General features: G+C 40.7%; 1 protein-coding gene across 7 annotated transcripts in view; it reads left to right on the top strand.

The window, feature by feature from the left end:
- The first annotated feature begins 298 nt into the window (after positions 1-298).
- Positions 299-21,863, top strand: part of rgs12b (regulator of G protein signaling 12b) — a 44,062-nt gene continuing 22,497 nt past the window's right edge. For 3 of the 7 annotated variants that reach the window (XM_026169954.1, XM_026169955.1, XM_026169951.1), the window contains exons 1-5: positions 300-487; positions 1,510-2,805; positions 2,937-3,176; positions 3,427-4,401; positions 9,642-9,761. In XM_026169954.1, coding sequence (XP_026025739.1) covers positions 1,744-2,805; positions 2,937-3,176; positions 3,427-4,401; positions 9,642-9,761 — 2,397 coding nt within the window. In that variant the 5' untranslated portion in view covers positions 300-487; positions 1,510-1,743. The other 4 variants (XM_026169957.1, XM_026169956.1, XM_026169953.1 and 1 more) reach the window with 3 other exon arrangements.

Raw genomic sequence — 21,863 nt, 5'->3', positions numbered from 1 at the left:
GTAGACATCCTGAGTGCACTCCCCTCCACCCTCCACACCCACCCTTAGCTTTTATTTGTTTAAGTTTAGTGAACTATAACTTGTTCCAGTTTAGAACGCATTTGGATGTTAGCTTATTGCACACTTCTCCACACTTTTGCAGATTTCTGGCTGGTTTAGTTCAAATTGCACAATATTGCGGGTTTTGGTTTAGTTCAATCAACTGGATCGCACTTTTACATGAAATGACATGGCTACGAAGTTGGTGAACTTTAATTCTGTATCATTTCGGCTGTTAAAAGTCCCCCCTCCAATCATCTGTACACCCTCCTCCGCTGCCCACTCTAAACACACCTCCCTCTCCTCCAGTCCTCCTCCTCTTAAGGCTACTTCGCCAGATGGTGCAGCCTTTTCTTTTGTTTACCCATCGCCCCTGAGTTTACCCAACTAACCTTAGCTACGCAACTATGGAAACTTCTCGGGGAGCATCACCGCCGGACACCGACAAGTAAGTCAGATGTTAATCTCGTGTTGAGTGAACCGTCTGCTCCAAACATCTTTGTCGGAACATGAAAAAGACCTGCATCCACCTCTTACTTAGCCATCCCTACTTTTTTTTTTAACAACCACTTCAGCCAGCTGTTTTCGCTTCGTGCTGTTTTCTGCTTATAAAGACACAGATAATTTGCTGTGCTTCCAATAAAACTCCCCGTGATTAAACAAGCTAGCAGCTGCAGAGTTCGCTCTCCCGCTGCGTTTCTGACACCTGTGGAATCGTCTACCGTTAGTACTTTTTTTTTATTATTTGTGATTTCTCTATCTAACTTTTGTCAATTTGTCCGCATAACTGTTCGCTATCCGATTGACAACTGGAGTAGCCAATGACAAGATGGGAAAGTTTGTGTACGCCGCCGTTGCCACGGTTACGCACCGACATTCCAAAGATCTGGAAATCGAGGGGCGGGACTACAGTTTAAGCACGGGTGGATGCGCTTTTGAACAGCGAGTCACGGCAAGAAAAAAAAAGAGAAAACTTACAGTAACTCCATAAGCTGAGAAGAAGCATGCGTTTCTCAGCGTAAAGTAATAAACGCGCTGTTTGGGGTGTTAACTCACAGCACTGTTCAAGCAGGGATAACTCTGCTAGCATGCACAGCTAACTAAACTAACGGTAACGCGTCAGCTAGTCCCAGCTAATGTCAGTGTCCTTCTAACAAGAGTTAAAACATATGTGCTCACATTTATCACACTGAGCTTTTATTTAACGTAAACAAAAGCGAAAGTTGTTTGGGGGGAAAAAAGGAGAAAGTTGTGAAGTTTTTGCACAGCACAGGTGTGCTGGGCTGGGTCTCTGTAGACCTGACAGAACTGGTGACTTTATAGGTGTGGCTGTGTCCTCCCAACTTCCAGTGATCTGATAGAACACTTTACATGGGCCCAAGAGCATTTGGTGTAGAAGCCCACATGTTAAGCATGTTAGGGTTAAGAAATCGGTCATGATTGATTTGGTTCTGTTCTTTTGTACTTTAGGTAACCTGCCCGGAGAAAAGATGGTGACACCAGGATGGGAGGCCTAGCAAGGTGGTGCCAAGGCTGAGGCTTGGGTTCTCACCCACCTGCTGCATTTTGAACTGCTGCTCATTTTTCGTAGCAATCTGACGCCAGGGCTGCTTGACGAGAAGACGTTGGAGGCACGCTGCGTTCTTGCTTTAGTAGAGATTAGGGACCTACAATGACAAATGTAAATTGAAACTCACTGAATAAATGGACAAGAGAAAATTTCCTGGCACAATGTCCAGGCAAATGGATGTGTCATGCAAAAGGCGCCCCATCGGTGGCAGCGGTCTGAACTTCCCTCAGTCTCAGCAGGGTTGTATACGGGCTGTGGAGGTAGCAAGAGGGAGAACAGGGTATGGCTTTACGCTGTCAGGCCAAAGCCCTTGTGTCCTTAGCTGTATCCTGAAAGGAAGCCCTGCTGACTATGTGGGGTTGCGCTCCGGGGACTACATCCTCTCTGTGAATGACATCAACGTCTCCAAGGCATCACACGAAGATGTGGTCAAACTGATCGGACGCTGCTCTGGTGTTTTGAAACTAGTAATCGCTGAGGGAGAACGTCACAGGCGACACCACCAACGCTCTGCCGGCGCTCGTCACCATAGCAGCAACACAATGGCGGCATCCTACCTGGACTCATGCTCCAGTGATGATGAGTTGGATGGATTCTGTGATAACAGTGTTAACAATAACAACAACAGCAGGTCAGGCTGTGGAGCCCGTGGAGGCTGGTACAAACCCAAACTGGACACTAAGCAGCTGGGCATCAACCGGGCAGAGAAGGTGGTGGCAGAGCTGCAGTCTGGAGGAATTTTTAACATGATCTTTGAGAACTCCAGCCACTCCTCCAGCAGCTCAGACAAAGAGAGACCTGGAGTAAGTACGTCCTCGTCAAAGCCACGTCCGCTGTCTGATTCCGAATTCCCAGCATATCGGAATTCCTCACGTTCCCAGAGCAACCCAAACCTGCTCTCTGAAGAGGAGATGGCCCAAGTTCTGAATGATGATTCGGTCTTCCTAGAATCAGACTTTCGGCATCTCCACCTTCAACACCATGAAGAGCAGGATGTTGATGATGGAGATGGTGGCGACTTGGGCCTAGAGCCCAGTGAGGGTATCCTCAATGTGGGAATGATTGTTGGCTATCTGGGCTCCATTGAGCTCGCCTCCACAGGCACAAATCTAGAAAGTGACAGTCTGCAGGCCATCAGAGGGAGCATGAGGCGCCTCCGGGCTGAGCAAAAGATTCATTCATTGGTCCTCATGAAGGTGCGAGTGGAGGTTTTTTTTCTTCTTCTTTTTTTTCCCTTGTGTTAATTTTAATGTGATTGTGTTATTATTGTTAACCATATTTTCCCTGGTATCAAGTTTGGTAACATGCATTAATTATATCCTACCAGGTTATGCATGACAGTGTGCGTCTGTGCAGTGACAGAGGTCAGGTCCTGGCCACCTATCCTGCAGAAAAACTAGCCTTCAGTGCATGTTGTCCCGATGACCGGCGATTCTTCGGACTGGTAACGATGCAAGCTACAGACGACCATGATGATAGGCACTTCAGCATTGCACGAGATGACGAGGGGAGTTTAAGGACTTCTTGTCATGTGTTTATTGTGGACCCAGATCTGTGTCACCACCAAGTAAGCGTTACAATTTAAACTGATGGGAAGGAAATATCTGCAGAATGTCTGTTTTTTTTGTTTTGTTTTTTAATGGCATGGGTAATATTACAACACAGTGATCAAGTACTCAAGAAGTTACTCATATATCTTAAATCTGGTGAACCTAATTTGTTCTAGTCGAAGCGATGGTTGTAAGCCAAAGATTTATTAGCAGCTACTTTTTCTGTATTGCATTAGGACAAACTCTCAGTAACTGTTACTTCCTCAGGTCCATCTGGGTGTTGCCAGGAGGTTTGGCTTTGAGTGTACCCCTGACCCAGACACAGGTGGCTGCTTGGAATTCCCACCCAGCTCTCAGCCTCTCCTCCAGTTTGTTTCTGTCCTTTACCGGGACATGGGAGACAACATCGAAGGGGTTCGCGCCCGTGCTTTCCATGACCCAGACAACGATGCCCAGCAAAACCACAGCACCAGTAGCAACAGCGATAGTGGGATTGGAAACTTTTTACCAGAGGAAAAGAGCAACAGAGTGCTTTTAGTTGACCTTGGAGGTCCTCCAAATCACAACCACGTCTCTGGGCCGCGCCACTGGGACAGCCCACCGTCATCGCAGCAGGCTTGGAGTCCCACTCTGGGAGCAGCAGCTTCTCATCCACCTCCTCCAACGCTGAGAAATGGCCATTATCGTAATGACCCCCACCTGGCTGATCTTCCTCACCCTCTCCCCTTATCTCACCCTGATGTCCCTGTCAGGCACTCACGAGGGGTCAACCCACACCACTACTCATCAGGGAAGCGGGGAGGAGCTGTTGGGGGAGGAGAATGGAGAGGGGCTGGAGGAGCAGTAGGGGTGGAACCGCAGAGGTGGCTACCAGTCCATGTGTTGAGAGACTGGCGTCAGCAGCACCACCACAGCCACCTCCAGGGCCTCAGCAGCGATCAGGAATCCTACGCAGAATCCACTGACGGATGGTCATCTGCCAACTGCAGCACCCTGCCCCCACCGATGAATAAGATCCCAGCCGACCGCTATCGCGCCCCGCTGGTGCCTGGAGACCACCTGCCACCACCTGGAGGGAGCCAGCCTCCACCTCTGTCACATCCCCACACCCACCGGCTGGCTGTTCAGAAAGATGAGTGGGCTAAGAAGTTATTTGGTACAGGAGACAGGGAGCGGACAGGAGCCGAGAGAAGTGAAAAAGAGAAGAAACGAGGAGGGAATGTCAAGGAGGGAGAGAAAAAGGTATGTTTTAAGAAAGTTTTAAAAGTATTACATTTAGTAAAATTCTGGATAAACAGAGTTATTTTGTGTAACTTTATTCATTTTATTTACATAACCAAATCCGTCATATAACTTTTTGATATTCCCTGAAGTGCTGTGTAGTGTCAGTTTGTAGGTTTTGGGAGAGTTGTGTTAAAACTGACCGCGAGATGAGAAGCCCAGTATGCAGCTGGCATCCCCCATCGCACATCTCTGTTGTTGAAATTTATTCTGTGTAGAGTCTGTTCAAAACGACAGTTTATTGAGGCTATAAATCCACATGGGCATCGTTTTCTCAAGGCCTAGAATTTCACTCCTTCTGTGATCAAAGTATCATTTCACTTTGATACAAAACTTTTAACTTGTTTTGAAAGTCACTGGATAATTACAGCACCCAGCTGGCTCTATCCCTAGACTTAGTGCAAGTGGATTGATATGTTATTTATCCCTCACTGCTCCAGTATCAGATCATTTATTATGCATTAGCCAGATAGCTGCCTTCACCTGAAAACCACCTGTTTTCCACTGTAATGGCATTAACAGCATAACAGCAGAGCAGGTTTAAGGTTTAGTGAAGTAATTGTGTAGTATCCTCTTATCTATTTGGCATAATTTTAAAAATAGCTTGGTTGCATTGTTGTATGAAAATACACTTCCTGTTTTTATGGTTGGTATATATATATATATATATATATATATATATATATATATATATATATATAGTAGATGGGCTGATCATTGTTTTCAGAAAATGACAAGGAAATGCAAAGAGGAAAAGGTACAATACTGCATATCCAGCCTGACTAGATTCCATAAGTATTAATCAGCTTGTGAACAGAAATGCTCATGCACGAATATAGAAAACAGCCACTTATGCCTGCCTACATCTACATGTTGCGTATTATTATATTAACGTACAGAAGATAGTTGTTTTGATACTAAAGGAGGCTGGGACTTCCTCCAACAGATATCTTAGAAAACAGTGTCCCAGGGACTCTAAGGGACAACCAGAGTAAGTGTTTAAGACAGAGGCAGGAAGGTGGATATGAACCATGTCCTCGGACTGGAGAAGCAGAGTTTTGGATACTGTGGTGATTATGGTAAGCCAAAAAAACAAACAAAAAACAAAACAGATACAGTTGTGTAAGACTGTTGTTGTTTTCATTTTTCTTGTTAACTATTGCATGTAACATAGTAAGGCGTTAACATTAATTGACTCTTAATATTTGACACATGGTGGCACTGTTTCACTAACTAAACCTCTGCAGACTTATTTTAGCTAAAATCGAGAAAAAAAAAAAGAAAAATCAGTTCTTTTTAAAGTCTTTCACGACTTTTTGATAAAAATCTGTTCATCTATGATTATGATTGACTCAGTAACAGAAAATACTACTACAATAAGTTTGTGTTGGATTGTTAGATTTAAAAACAAACAGTTGAATATTGATAAATGTGACCTAGTGAGTGTACACGAATTAGAGCTTAAATGAAAAGCGAGCTGTTTGTTAAGGTAGAAAAGGACTGAAAAATATCAGTCAGTTTGCTGTTTACTATAATTCATAAACAAAACAATCTATATTTTGGGATGTTTTAGGTTTTTATTTTAAGCTCAAATTATACTTGTTCACATTGTTATTGTTTTTACAGGACATGTGTCTGGTTTTGCTTTTGTTATTTTTATGTTGATAGCAGTGCTGTTGTAAACATGAAGCGCATCTGTTTGTTTATGAGTGTGCGTATGAGGGAGAGGGCGTCAAGATCAGCTACGCAGATAAAGGCTGTGGATTTTCCACTAAAATTTAGTCGTTTCACATTCTCTTCTCTCTGGAAAGGCTCTGGCGCAACCACGCCCAAAACAACCACAGCACCAGTGAGTCAGATCGACACTTTATCATTTCCCTTTCAACCTAAATCTCAGCTTCTCCAAAAATCCCCCTTTTTGTTGGCTTTAAGCTCTCTTGCAGTTACAAGTGAAACTTGGATTAATCTCACTGGTTATACAGAGGTCCTGTGAGAATGATTGTGTCTGCATATGCCATTAAGTGTTCAAATCTGCATTGTCTGACACACATGCGCGCACACACACAAATGCAGAAGTGACTCAGTATCCAGGCAACACCACTGGTCATCGCATGATGAAATGCAGAGGAGACCTGCTCCTAAGCAGCCAGTCAGATTCTACCTGCATTTGAAGCCTGTCAGCACTGGCTAATTACTCATTAATCAACACAGGGCCACTGATTGTGTGCGTCCTCTTATAATACTAGAAAAGTAGACGGATGCAATTTGTAAGAGAAGAGAAAGAAGGCAGAATATTGTTGTTCTCAAAGGATTAAAGAGCAACAGTTGTTAAAAGGTTAATTGTACACTTGTGAAGGCAAAACAGCACTAATTTCCTCTCCTCTTTAACAGCACTCAGAGTGGTTACGTTATTGTCTAATGGCTTTGGATAATAAATGTTCACGACCCTGATGTGGTTATTTTTAGGCGGCAGTTTATGGCATAGTGCAACAGCTTGGCTGTTTTAACTTTATTCCACTAATTGGTGGGTTTCCAATGTAGTGTTCCTATGAACACTATACAATTTTAAGTATCCTTGGTATAATAAATACTACATGGAACTACACTTAGTAGGGATGTCAGTGAAATATGCTACAGTAAACTGCAAAAGCACATCATGCTGCTCAAGAGGAGTTCTGCTAGTACTGTTTGTGTGTACCTGCGTGTCTCTGTATTACCTCTGTGGCTGTGCATTTGACTCACATGCTCTCTGGTATTGCATGCAAAATCACAGGATTGCACACGCCTCCGTGTAACATGTGGAATTTAACATTTAGTTCAAAAACAGCAACCCGTGCATGTGCAGACACGGTTGGGTTTCTTAAACGTTCAATGACTGAGTGCCGATTTAGGGAGCCAAAAAACCCACTTTTTATTACTGTATGTAATATGGCAGTTTAGAATATGGTGTATGTTGGTAATACAAATGTTTTGTGCCCTTTTATAGTTATCATTAGTAGTGCTGAGCTCCTTAGGAAGGTTTAGTCCGTTATGACGGCTGGAACAACAGAGCTGAAATCACAGATATATTTTTACTGGATGAATGAAATCTAGAGTGCTGCATATTTTTTTTACATTTTATTTTAAAGTTTATATTGTTAAAGATAGTAAGAGTCAGGAAATATAGAAAGAAAATGTAGAAGACTGAGATGCAATGAGTAGGCCAACTAGCTGCAATCTGACCTGGAGATTTGGTGCTTAGGCCGTTAGTGCCCATGTGGTATGCAGCCTGCCCACTTATGCCTCAGGTCACATCATGGAAGGAATTTCAGTGAAATTTTCTGATTAACCCAATTAAAGTTCAGCCAAAAAACAAAGGAAATCTAATATTATTATATCATTCGGAAGATTTGATGTAAACTGTAGATAAACTGACATTCTTTCCCTTTTATCTTTGACAGAATACATATCATAGTTGGTTAACTAACAGATGATAATGATTACATACAGTAGTAATCTGTGATAATAATAATGATGATCTTTTTTTTTTTTTATTAAACTGTCCTCCAGTCACCTACAAAGTATATTTGCCATCTATCAACTGTGGTGAAATTTCTCATGAATAAGAATAGGACACTAGTGCTAATATTTCACCATTATTTGTGTGTCGTGTTAGGGTAAAAACCTGAATGGTTAGTCACTATATGAGCTCTGTTATTCTATAAGAGGTATTTTGTTGGCCTAGTTAGTGTCCACATGTTCTTTTCAAAGGAAAGGGTCACTGCACAGTGATACAAGGTTGTTCCGCTTGATCACCTTTACCCTACAATGAAACTGCTTGTTAATCTTAATGGGATGGTCTCTTGCAGGATGAGATTGCCCTCATCCCCCCCAAAAATGTGAGGGGTTACTTAATAGTTTGAGTTAAAAAATAGTAAATCATGATTTAATCTTTGTAGTCACCAAATTTCAACCCACTGGAAGATGTAACAAAAAACAAAACATAAAAAGAGTTGAGGGAGCATCTTTTTTTGAAGAATGGCGTTCATTTACATCAATAGAGCTCCAGAAACTCGACAGTGAATGTGAAGTGGTTGCAGAATGTGGTGGCAGACACAGACACTTTATTTTCATATGCATATAAGCCCTTGACTAGACCAAATACCAGAAAGTCTGGCTCCTCTGAAACAAAATATAAAGAAAAAAGAGGTGATTCAGGACTTTTGCTGAATAGTTTACAGATGACAAATATGAAGATAGTTTCCTTGAATGTGTACGTGTGCTTGTGATTGTGCCAGTTCACAATGAGGCTGTGAAGAAAGCCAGTCTATGTGTGCGTGCTGCTTTAGCCACTGGTGCTCTCATACTCTAAAGGAAATGCAGACTGATTGTCGTGTAGAGGACCCAAGTGCAAATATGTGGAGGTAGGCAATGATAAACTTAAAGTGAGCTGTTTATTATAAGCATGTTAGCAGTAATCCAAAAGACAAACAAAAGTCCAAAAGAGGAACACTATAAACTATAAAGAAACACTCTGACAAAGGGAATACAGCAACTACATATACACATAAGGGCGATTAGGGGAAGTGCAGACAGCTGGGAGAACGAGAAATGGTTTAACTGAATCACAAGAGATGAGACAAAGATGCAATCTAAAAGCAAAGCACAAGGAACAACTAACGCAGGAAATAAAGCAGGAAGTGCAAAACCTAAATGGGGAATACAGACACATGAACTTAAATACAAAGGACACAGGGTGATGGAACACTGAAACTCTAAAGCTGCTAGGAACTGAGAGCTAAAGCAAGTACAGTAAGAATGCACGAAGCAAATCTAAACGTTAAATAAACCAGGAAGCAGAATAGAATATTTAAATAAAGTTAGGCCTTGGTTGTTGTTAGGATTAGCGCTAACCCTTAACATCTCCACCGTAAGCTCGTCCTACGCACAGAGTGGAGCAGGCAGCGGTTACTGATGGCGAAAGAGTAAAACAAAGAGCAGCTTTTGTCAAAAATATGAGAATCAGTCATCCAAATAAACTCGTATTTTGCACTGCAATTACTCTTGAGTGCCAGCAATAGACCAGCCAAGTTTTAAGTAGATCTAATAAACAGTTGTTGAGATGGGGCAAGAACAGATGGACATGCTTACAAAGATTTTTTTAGTTAATAAAATGTCTACAATATGAATGTAAACTGATGGTGTGTTTCTTTTCTATCCAGGGCGGTCGTTTCCGAGGTTTGACCATGGGATTCCCACCTCTCCAGCAGCGCTCCTCAGCTAGGCGCTCCTTTGGACGCTCCAAACGTCTCAGCTTGGCCCGCTCCCTGGATGATCTTGAGGTAGCATATATACAACACACAATCTATATGCGTGGACCTTTTCCAACACAAGTGTACCAACAAGTAATGCACATTACTGCAATATTTAAGGTCAGACTGGCTACTGTGTTACTGTCATGTTTGAGGCTCAGGTGTTGCCTCTGTCTCTAGTAAGAGTAGCTCATGCACTCCATACATGCTCACATGATGCATCAAGCTGATACATCTTCTCATATCACCATGGCAACATAGACAGTAAAGAACAGAGCCATCTTTTGTACTCACTTGTTTTTATTAATTTTAAAAATGTAACACCACAAAGATGCATCGGTATATTTCAAATAAACATAAAGCAGAAACATTAATTTGTTCCCCTCCCTAAGAGAAAATAAGAGCCTGGTTCCATTACATTACATAAAAAAGTTAGAGGGATCTATAGTCAAAATAACACACACACCAGCAATCTCTAGCTTTTTACCACCTAAAAGTTTCCAGAGCTTCACCAAGTTCACAAGGAGTGTAAGTAAGGACACTTAGACCCCATCAAATTCTGATTGTATATGCTTTTTTTTAAATTGTTGATTCTGAAAGCTCTGATGGCCAGTAAGCAACAGAAGAAGATCTCTTTACATTTCTCCAAGAAAAAGAAATCAAGCTTCTGTTCTGTCATAGGGACAAGTTAATGATTTTCTTTTGTTTGTTTTCTTAAATATAAACTGCGAAAATAACAGCACTGCTACACTGTTGCAAGAATTAGCCTTTTGCGCTTCTTTTAGCTTCAAGAAATGACCTAGTATCCAGTCATTTGAAAGCCATGAGTTTTGCCCAACAATATCCCTATTTACAGGATTTAATACAGAGAAAATCAGCAATTGCTATTTTTGGACTTAGATGGGAAAGATACAAAGACTTATTATTACTTGTATTAGGTTGTGTTCGTATAACTTAAGGTGGGATTTTATTATGAAATTCCATTTCTGGAAGCGAATCATAAAACTGTCCTGGTGATAACAGTGTAAAAGAGTGTTGCTGTCATCATGACTTGTCTCTACGTGTGTCTGCGTGAAGGTTGCCAAGACCACGGTAGAGTCCTGCTGCCTCCACCAAAATTCTTAACAGTAGCTTTGGCTCTAAGATAGAGATCAGAGGACAGCTTAATGTTTCCGCCGTTTAGTGGTGACTGGGGTACCGTGGGAGCAGATAAGCAAATCCCACACTGTTGCATCAGTGGTGATAGTTTTTTTTTAAACAGACATTTTTGGCATTTTTCCCTTTATTGGACAGCACAGTAGATGGCAACAGGAAGCATGGGAGAAAGAGGGAAAACGACTGGGAGTTAAATACCGCAGAGGTCCCGGGCCTGCAGTTAAGGTGGAGGACTTGTATTTTAAACAGTGAGACCATTATTTAGCTAAATTAAAGCTGCTGTGTGTGTGTGGTTTTTTTCTTTTTTTTTTTCTTTTTTTTTTAATGAGAAAAATCTTTTGAATGAATCGAATTCCTCAAAGCGAAAGTCTATTAGTAGACACTTGGAGCCTTCAAATTAACTTCACACTTTTATTATTCAGGTTCATTTCAAACTATATTTAATTTGCATTCAAAATGGAAAGTCCAAACGTCACCTACAGGCTCTTGAGAGCAGATTACGATGTAAAAACCATACACAATCAAGGATGATATTGGAAGCAGTGTAGAATTTCTGCTACTTGAGTTGGCAACTGTTGTATGAGCTTCACAGGGGTAGATGTCCCATTGCCAGAGCTTCCAATGGCAGGGCTCCTCTCTTCTTCTTTTTCTTCTTTTTCTTCTTCACCCCTTCATCCTCCCACTCTCTCTATTCCACCTTTTTCTTCCGGTCGTTAGGCCTTTTTCACTCGCTGCACATGCAGTAATGTCCACAAACAGAGAGGGCTTTGTGTTGTGTCGAGGGGGAAGGAGAGAGAGAGATTGGAGTGTGTGTGTGTGTGTATGTGTGTGTTTGTGTGGTGACGATGGTGGGGGGTAATGGGGTTCTAAGTGTTAGCCTGCACTTCTAACGAGCTCTGATGAGCAACAAGCTGACATTCCCCTCGTTAGTGCGGCCTCAACACAAAAGCACACACACATACAAATGCACACACAAATGCACAGTGTATATACACACATGCAGGAAGAGCTGTGCATGAAAATACACAAACAAATGCCAGCTTTAAATCGGTGACACACAAGCATATTTACACACACACACACACACACACACACACACAACTATCAGAGATCTTGTTAGATGTGCTGCTCGAGCTGCTTTCAGACTGTGTGAGCAGGCGCGTTTGTGGCTCGTTTAGCAGAAATAAAAGACAGAGTTTGAGGCTCGTTTCGTATTCATCTGTCAGGGGGAGAAATATGATTTTACTAGTGTCATTTGTCCATTTGTTTGTCTGCCAGTAAAGAATGTGATTAAGCTTGGCAGAGAGGTGGATGAAAGACGAACAGTTTTGGTGCAGCTCTGGATCACCTTCTTTAACATTGGGAGAACTGCTATTGGTGGAAACCTGCAGTCTGCCTCTTAGTTCCCTTCTTGTCTTGTGACAGATCTGATTCTAGAGCCTAACTATTACGCAGTCGCGCAGCACCCACACACAAGTTGCAGACTTCAGTGTGTCAGGCTCCTAGTGGGACTTTAGTTAGGCATTTAACTTCTTTGTCTTCTTAGACATATACAGATACGCTCACACACATACAGACGCTAAAGAACGTGTTGAATAGTACACACAGACCTTTGTTTCAGAATACTAATGTTTAAAACCACAGAGAGCTATTTTAGAGACCATCACCAACCAAGAAAAAAAGAGCTACCTAACTCTAACTGAGTCAACCATTTCAAAGCAAACACATCATTTTTAACTGGTCCTGGAGGTTTGAAATCTGCAGTGTACTCGATTGAACTTAGTTAACAACGGTCACAAGAAATGTTTCAGAATAAATGCACAAACACCAAGCAATTCTCACAATGGGCCGTTTGTGGCTGTTTGCACAATGAGCTGAAAGAAAACTATAGTTGGAAGAAGGTGAGATTTTTCTCCACTGTGCAGTGTTGAGCTTGAAGACAGGTCCAGCAAAATCCCAGTGGCACAAAAACAGGGAGTGTTATTAAATCTAAGAAGTAACTGGTGCTGTAATATTAAATCATTTTGATGCTTCCTAATAAAATAAAATGAAGAGCTTTATTATCTGTTAGCTCAGGCCAGTTTTTAATGCATATTATAAAGGTATTGTAAAATTTGGGTATTTCAAATGACAAGTATATATCATCAAGTGTACATAGCAAAATATTGAAATGTCTTCTATTTGTTTTGTCAGCATTTTTCTGCATTACTTACAATTGTTTATTTAATTTGTAGACTTGGTCATTTAAGTAGAATGCATGCAAGTCTCCTGAAATCTCAATATAACTCTAACTGAAGTTAGAATGCAGTTTTACAGAGGAAACTACAGTGTTTCTTTTAAAACTTTATTTATATCCTATATGCAATTCTGAACACTGGGCATTTAATAGATGGACATTTCTTGACAGATGGCTATTTCAGTTTAATGTATGTGGTTTTTGTCTTTTTTAGTGTTCTATTACATTTAAGACATTAGCATTATCTATATTTGTTTCAGCAAATGATCACCAATGAAGCAGAAGAAAGTGCTATTGCTATTAAATTTATTATTAAGCATAGTTAGAATAAAGCCACATATTAACTTTATCTTTATAAGGATAAGGCATCATCAAGTCTTGCTTTTGGTTTAATCCTTGTGCTTAACTATAACATAGATGAATTAAAATCTTAGCTTACATAGAGCGTGATTTACTTGTCGTAGCAAAGACTCAGTGCTCAAAATGTATTAACATTTATTATTGGTCTAGACTTGAAATGCCTTTTATGACCAAACATGTTAGTTACTTTAATTTATCATCCTTTTAGATGTTGTTTTTGTGTCTATAACATCTGGCTGATGAACACAAAATTATAAAATGCTTCATAAAAACATCAAAATTAATCAAAGCTAGGAATAAGAAGTGACCTCTATTTGTTTAACAATTTTATACTGGAATGTAAAAAAACGCAACTACCATTTTTCATTAGACCTTCTCCGGGTTTTTCTTTCCCACTACTTTCAAACTCCACGCCCTGCTTGTAATGCAGGTTATCTGTTGAAACAAGACTCACCCTTGGTGACATGATTAGGGTTAATGTATCACATTTTGGAAAGCTTCCTTTATCCCTACAGAGTATATTATACAGCTGTTTTCAGAGGCTTCAGGGGTTGACAGCAGCATTTACTAATGTTTACTACTAATGTTTATCAAAAGAGCCGTTTTGGGAAAAATCTGTATAGAGCCACAAAAAATGCTTGTTATGAAAAAATAGCGGTCAAAGGACTCAATACTATCCTCTGTAAAATGCACCCAGTGGCATGTAAAGCCACCTTTAGTGGCAATAACTTGAAGTAATTGTATTCTGTATGTTTGTATCAGACTTTCACATCAGTGTGGGAGAATTTTGGCCCACTCTCCTTTATAAGTGCTTCATTTCTTTCAGGTTGCAGGCATTTGTTTATGCACAGCTTTTTTTAAAGGGTCATCCAAGCATTTCAGTGAGGTTGAGGTCTGGACTTTAAATGGGCAACTGCAGCACCTTGGTTCTTAATTTTCATCCATTCTGTTATAGATTTGCTGATGTGTTGGAGGTTATTTTGCTGTTTGTTGGCCAAGCTTTAGGTGTTACAGGTGTTAGGTGACTGTGGTATTGTGTTAACACACATTTGAATGCCCTAGACTATCAAAATCTCTGCTTTTATACAGGTGGTCACAGTTTCTGATGATCAGTTAGTTACAAGGTTGCTATTGACACTACACACGTTTAAGTAAGTCTAAAGAATCAGTTACCCATCCCAAATTTGTATCAGTAAAAGGGCCACATGCCTCGTCTCCTGTACTAACACATGAAGTTGGTGTACTTTATGTGTAATGCTGGTCGAGTACAGGTGGAGTTTCCAAACATAAAAGCTCTGAACTGTAAAATGAACTTCATGTAGTTGTCCAAAAATCTAACTCTATCTTTCTATTCAAATTGCACCAGAATGTGTTTTTGACAGAACACTTTATGTATAGATTTTAAATGAGAAAACATCCTGTTCTGCAGTAGACTGAATCTGAATGCATTTGACTTTTTTATCAGTGATCAGTGTGAGCGAGGTGTTGCTTTATTCTCAGTCTTCACCCCTGGGCCAAGTGGAGGAAAACCAGCAGAGATGAGTGTGGGGTAATAGGGCAAGTACATTCACTGTATGTCAAGGCATGTTGAGGAATGCAGCTACTTTTCAACTGTCATAAACAACCTAATCATGGCAACAGACACCAGTCATAGCTGTCAGCTGAATGGAAATATTGCTGCAAAACACTGAGTGTGTTCCTCCCTATTTTGCTTTTTGTTGCCCTCCCCTCCGCCATCGTGAATGTCAGTTTACTCTCCACGCCCCAGACAAGCGTGGGGCATACTAAACAGTTGACAGAAGAGCACAATGTGTTGTAACACATTCATCCCAACCCTGATTTTATGTGTGGGTGTGTTCCTTAATGGCAAGGGGTCTCCCTCCGCAGCCTTGCCTACGCACTTGTCTCAAGTGTGTGTTTGTGCGTGCCTCTCTGCCCACAGCAGTGTGGGTGGAATAGAAATTATACAAGGGTGGGTGCAAAAGCAGAGACGGAGGAGGGGGAGAGCATTGAGGCAGGGCAAAGGAGACTATAGAGAGGGAAGAAGAGGAGGAGGGGGGATAAGATAGAGAACCATATCTAGCGACGGCGACATTCTGTAGCGTTTTGGACATTTCAAAGCCATCGGGCTTTGCCACTTGTTCTGCGCAGACACGCACATTCAACAGCTGATGACGATGTGCACGGAGGGGAGCTCTCACATGCAGTGCTGAGGATTACTTGTCTCTTCCTTCATGGAGCAGCAAACTTCAAGCGCGGATTCTGAAACGGCAGTTGATCCTGTGAGTAAACGAGCTGCGTGCGTTTGTTAAGGAATCTATGCAAGTGTGTGCGAGATGCATCCTAAATATTTAATCCCAGTAACGGCTCTCTGGCTTCTGTCATTTGTAGCATCATAGCTTTGTTACACAATCTTGACTTTTTCAGAACAGTATTGCTGGAACAGATGCTTAAAGTTCAGTTGAAAATAAAAATGGATGTTTGTGTGAGTTTGAGTCATAAAATCATATCTTTCTTTGGTAATTGCTATGAAAGGCCTTGCCAAACTTCCTGTTTACTGACACTTCTCTATTTTGCTGTTGGCCTCTAGGCACTATCGGCATCCAAAACATATTTATTTAAGTTAAAATGAATTTAATGCACTCAGAGTTTAGTTGTGAAGGCTCTCTCTGGAATGACAGATCATGTGATCATGCACAACCCAATCAGCAGGCTCCTTTTGGCTCTGTTGAAGTAAAAGAAAACCTGTTGATTCTTTTCTCGAGTCCTCTGAATCCATTCATCAAATTGGTTTTTTAAAGCCGTTTTCTAAGAAATGTCCACTGTGTTGCAAAAAGACAATGCAAAAACCACCTCTTATGCAAAGTATAAAGGTAGTGGGTCAGTTATGTTGTCAGTGATTCTGTATTTATGTACCCTAACACAGCGGTCCCCAACCCCCGGGCCTCGGACCGGTACCGGTCCGTGAGTCGTTTGGTACCGGGCCGCGAGAGTTGAGGCTCAGGTGTGAATTGTATAGTTTTCAGGGTTTCTATCGGTTTTCAGCGTTATTTTGTTATCGTTTTTATCGTTAACTTGGTTTTCCTGGGACTTTTCATGTGTGTTATGAATAAATCTTCTTTTTTTTGGTACCGGTACTAGTTTTATTTTGTTGTATTTATCCGCGACACCTTAAAGGCCGGTCCGTGAAAATATTGTCGGGCATAAACCGGTCTGTGGCGCAAAAAAGGTTGGGGACCGCTGCCCTAACAGGTCGGTGGTTGTGTATGAGTGTGTGTACACATATTAAGTTTTTTGTCAGGGAGTTTTGACACTGTGGTGGAAGGCAGCACAGAGCATAATTTCACTAAACACAGTTGTGAGAAAAGAGCAGCCTGCCAGGCCTCTGACCCGGCACACACAGCACAGACACACACATTCAGGCATAAAAAAACTCATTCATATCTTAAAAAAGTGAAAAAGAACACCCAGAGATAAGAACCTGCACACACATTTTTCTGTGTGTGTCTGTGTGTACTCTCAAAGTGACTGTTTGTGTGTGTTGTTCCTCGTGATATCCCCTGAGAGCAGAGTGTGTTAGGGAAGGAAAATCAGATGACGAGACAATGAGACAAGATCAACACTGCTCCTGTACATGAAACACCGCAGGAGGCCAGCAGTCACGTTAGACGCAGCTCCACTTTCAAATAAACACAAGTGTTTCTTTTTTATCGTCAACAAGTGCCAGATACAGTTTACCACATCAGCACAGTCAAACTGTGTCATGTGATAAGTCAGTCGATAGATTGTGTTTTGTTAACTTAAATTGTCAAAAAATGCAGATAAAATGATAGGAAAACAGTGTTTGAACCTGTACTTTTTATCTCTGTTAAACAAGTGTTTCAGTCAGTGGAATCACAGTTTACTACTACCTATATTTGCAGTTTTAATGACAGCAACATGAGTCGTTGTAATTCAAATACCAAACTGAAAAAATGTGTCATCTTAAAAAAAGATCTGAAAGTCACCAGTTTCAAGAGTGAGCTTTCAAAGGAAACATTAGGCAGTTTGCAAAAGGAACAGATGCACAGTTAATGGTGCGTCAAGTACAAATACTGCACAGCTGTCTCATAAAGCAGATATTTTTTTACGTTTCTACCTTTAAATAGATTTTAACCTCATTTATTTCCACTGTATCTTATAATCCTGGCAGTCACTATTCATTATTAGCTGATTCGCTTCCATACTTTGATTGATCTGAGATTGACACTGAGTATGAATTCTGTCTTACCTAAGTGGCAACAGCAGGGGGCAATGTTGGGTTATTGTCTGCAATAAAGGGCAACAAATGGATAGATGCCAAACTAAACCCTTCTTAGCAGGAAATAAAATGTGTTCTCTTTAATAAAGATGGTTTGTAACTGAGCTGATTGATTCTGATTGCAACTGAATTCCTGTTTGCTGTTCGTTATCACCCCAATGAGCCTTTTTTCCCCAAACATTCAGCAACATTGAATTTACATGCCAGTTACTTTCTGGATTTCTGGATGTAAGATTTGTAGGCTTGAAGTATTTTACAGCAGTATTTCACTATACTGCATCTATAAAGACTGAAAGAGGTCAGTGAGACAGTTAAACCTGGTGATGGAACATAGACTTGGAAGTAATGGATTGCAGCGTGTCTTCAAATGTACTTGTTTACACATTTAAATAATACCCTATTAGTTATATATTTCAATAATGTAAATGTTTCTAAACGAAGACAGTGTAAGAAGCTTTGTTTTACTCTAGAAGTGCAAAAATGTGTGCTTAATAAGGACTTTTCACATGCTTCTGTGTTGGATAAGCATGGGTCTATCTAGGGAGGAGAACACACAAAGGAAAAATGCTGCTTGCTCGACCATAGGAATTAGGATGAAGAGAGGAGTGAGAGATGCGACATTTCTTTGTCTAACGTCTTCCTTGTTCTTTTGTTCTCTCAGCCTCTGCTCTTTTTTTCTTTCTCCTTTTATCACCAGGATGCGGATTTAGCCAACCTAAACTTTGTCATATCCCTCTCTTCCTGTGTGGCGCCCTGCCACCTATCTCTTCCCTTGTGTTAAGAGATTTGTTTGAGCACAGGTTTCTTATCATTACTCATGGTTCTTCCCTGTTGTCAAAGATGTGTGGCTGACCAGATAGGTGTTTCCCAAATGGCACAGCTAGGATTTAATCAGTCTGGCTTTACTAGCGTTTGTGGTGCATTTAATAAAATCAGCTGAACCAGAGAAACTTGAACGTTTTTAAAAATTAGACTTCATCTGGGCAGTCTCCTTTAGCACTAAAAGCTCTGGTAATTAGTGCTTGGCAGCACCTTCAGCCTTTCTCTGTCAATGTGTGTAGAGTGGTCGTGGGGGCGCTGAGTGCTGGAGCCATCTCTGATGTTGCTATGATACAGGGACGTGTAAGGTTAACATTAACAATATGGCACAACATTTTGCGCTCTATGGCCTCAAATGGTGCTTGTGGCGTAGAAAAGAAAGGAGAAAAATGTCCTGTTATGGGCCAGTAGTCATTGAAATTTTTTTTTTTTTCCATAGAAAGTTGAAGGAAATGTAATGGGCATAGGGCCCAACATAGCTTCTACTGTTTACTGGTCGTCTTACTATTTTTAAGGGTGAAGCCAAGCTTTTTGGTGCTTTTTTGAGAGGTGTCACATTTTAGAGCCTGAGATAAAAGTACAAAAACCCAAAACAAATATTAAATAATGACAAGGCTTTAAAAAAAAAAAAACTGTTTGAAGGATATTTGGATTCTCCGTAACATTAAAACCCAGTCCATAGTTGTAAAGAAGAAATGTAGAACTCATAAACCAGATGTTAATGAACTGTCATTAAAAAATAAACAGTTTTAACATGTGAACTCTGTGCAGTATTGGGAGAATTGTGTTCAGACCACAGTTGTTAAAGTTTGGCAGTTTTTATTGCTTGTTTCATTTTGGTTTATGTTACTTTTAGTGGTACTTTTAGTTTATTTTACTGTAATATGGTGATTATTTGTTTAAGGGTAAAATATGAGAAAAATCATAATACTACATAAAGGTGTTTTTCGACAGTATTGAGGAAATTTACCAAAAGTCCAACTATATTTTCTGTGTGTTCATTTTATTTTAGTTTGTTTTGTAAGTGCAAACTATTATTTGCATTCATTTTTGACTGTTTGTCTATGTTTACTTTAAATAATCAAGATTAAAAGAATCTTGATCTTGTCATTGCCTTTGTGACTCTTAGTCCATAGCTGGTGATATTGGAAATGTTTGGTTTAAGTGTAATTTATAGTAGTGCGTTGATATGTAATGGACGATGTTGTTGTTTGCATTTATACTTTTGCGCTTTTGTGCCTGCATTAATCAGAACTGTTGGACTTGGAGCTAGTAAATCTTGAACAATTACTTTTACTGAAACGCAGAGAGGATAGAAGACTTCCAAACTATAACCGAGTGTATGTACGTAGTCAGAGCTATGAAGATTTTATTAACCTAATGAGCAAGCTAGACACAATTCAATTGTATGACAGAGGTATTATCCTTGTGCAAGTCAATATACTGTGTTTACATGGCTTATTACTACCAAACAACATAGTTGTTGCAGTCTGCATTGCCATTACTTGTGCTTGGATGTCAGGCTACAGTGTAGGGTACAGACTTAATCCCTAGTCTATGCTGCAGATTTAATGTAGCACTACAAATCAAGCATTAGGTAAATGTGCTTGTCTCATTAACTTTTTCCTTTGCTGTGAATCCACTGCACACTACACAGGTAACATTTGTATTCTCATATTCAACTCTTTTGTTTAATGAAGAAAAGAAAATGGGTTGCACAATGCGTGTGACATAAACACACCGCACAAACACTGCTAGCACAGTGTAACACAGAGCCAGCTACTGTCTGCTGGACTCCAAGCAAATTAAAATGACACAGTCATTCAGTGGATGTGTTGTTTGAGTATAGAAATGAGTCATCAGTCAGTTAGTCAATCAAGACAGTGATACCAAAAAAAGATCATGTTGATGTGTAGGAAAGGTTTAAGAGACGCTCTTTCTTTCTGACAAAACAGGAAATTAGGGGGAGTGAGGTAGGCCTAAGGCCATGTGCACAAGTTCAATTGCAGTCTTTGTTTATGTGTGCGTGTGTGTTTGTGCGCAGAAGTAGGCCACTCTGTCTTGTGAAGTGCTTTGCTTTCACTTGACCTTTTAGCAGACCTGCAGAACTTCCAATCATCTCTTTTTGAAGCAGCTGCTCGAGATGAAAGTCTTCTGTCCTTCTCATGATACTTGTGACCAGACGAGAAGTTGAATTTTCTCATACCTGCGCCTGTTTTTGATTTGAACAGGGAGGAACAGGAGAAGCGTGGAGAGGTAATGGCCTTGCTGCAACATGATTGGCAGACTGACCTTTGTTCCCTCCCCTTCTCAGTAACTGCTGCCTGATGGGGGCGTGTCACTATGGAAACTGAGCCGTGTGAGTGTGTGTCAGTGTGTGCGTGTGTTTGCGAGAGAATGGAACTTCCTAGTCAGTCTGTCAGCTCAGCGTGTGGGAAAAAGAGGGAGAGCTATAGAGTGCTGTAAGAGAGGAAAAGGACGTTAACAGTGTCTTAATACGACTTTAACAGGCAGTTGAAGCTAATTCTAAGGTGTGAGTGTGCGATAGACTTGCTGAGTTATGGCTCCATCCAAGTTAGCTGTCTGCAAAGATTTCAAGTCCTAGATAGGTCCTGAAGAAACTCCGTCAGTGCACATGAGTGATTGTGTTTTTGTGGTTCAGTTATGTAGATTAAACAGTCACTGGGTTTCCTCCTCTTTGAGAGGGGAAGCAGGATGAGCCTCAGGAAGAGGCTCTCCTTCAAGCGGGTCTGGAACTCCAATACAGTGAGTAATGCATCCACACGTTCACACACAGTGCTTTACAGGTGGCATTCACAGAGGAACTGCTCTTCTAGTCAGTGTTTTTTTTTAAATAGAGTGGAAGTGAAAGGAGTGGAAGGAGAGTCTTAATTCTGTTATTAACTCATTTGTCGATCAATGCTCATAGAAGCATCTTAACTAAATATTCAAACATTACCTGATGTTTAAAACCATTTTTGATAATACTAATAAAAAACAATAACCAAGTCTTGGTTTTGATTTGTCTTCTGTATACTTTACAAAGGGATGGAACAAGGTAGAGAAAGAAACCGAGAGTGTAAATATCATTCACTTCATTAAAGTGTTGTTCTGCTCGCTACAAGTGAGACGGGGAGAGATAAACGGAAAATGGGACCGTTACCATGAGCAAGGTACACGGTGAGGAAAGGAATCTATTACCTTCAGCTGAGGAAAAACAAAGGGACAGGATATGAATGAAGACAGAATAAGGAAAGACTCC

The sequence above is a fragment of the Astatotilapia calliptera genome, chromosome 6 (assembly GCF_900246225.1).
Source record: "Astatotilapia calliptera chromosome 6, fAstCal1.2, whole genome shotgun sequence".
Lineage (NCBI taxonomy): Eukaryota > Metazoa > Chordata > Actinopteri > Cichliformes > Cichlidae > Astatotilapia > Astatotilapia calliptera.
Note: the sequence above shows the minus strand (reverse complement) of the source record. Positions and strands in the feature narration are given on the sequence as shown.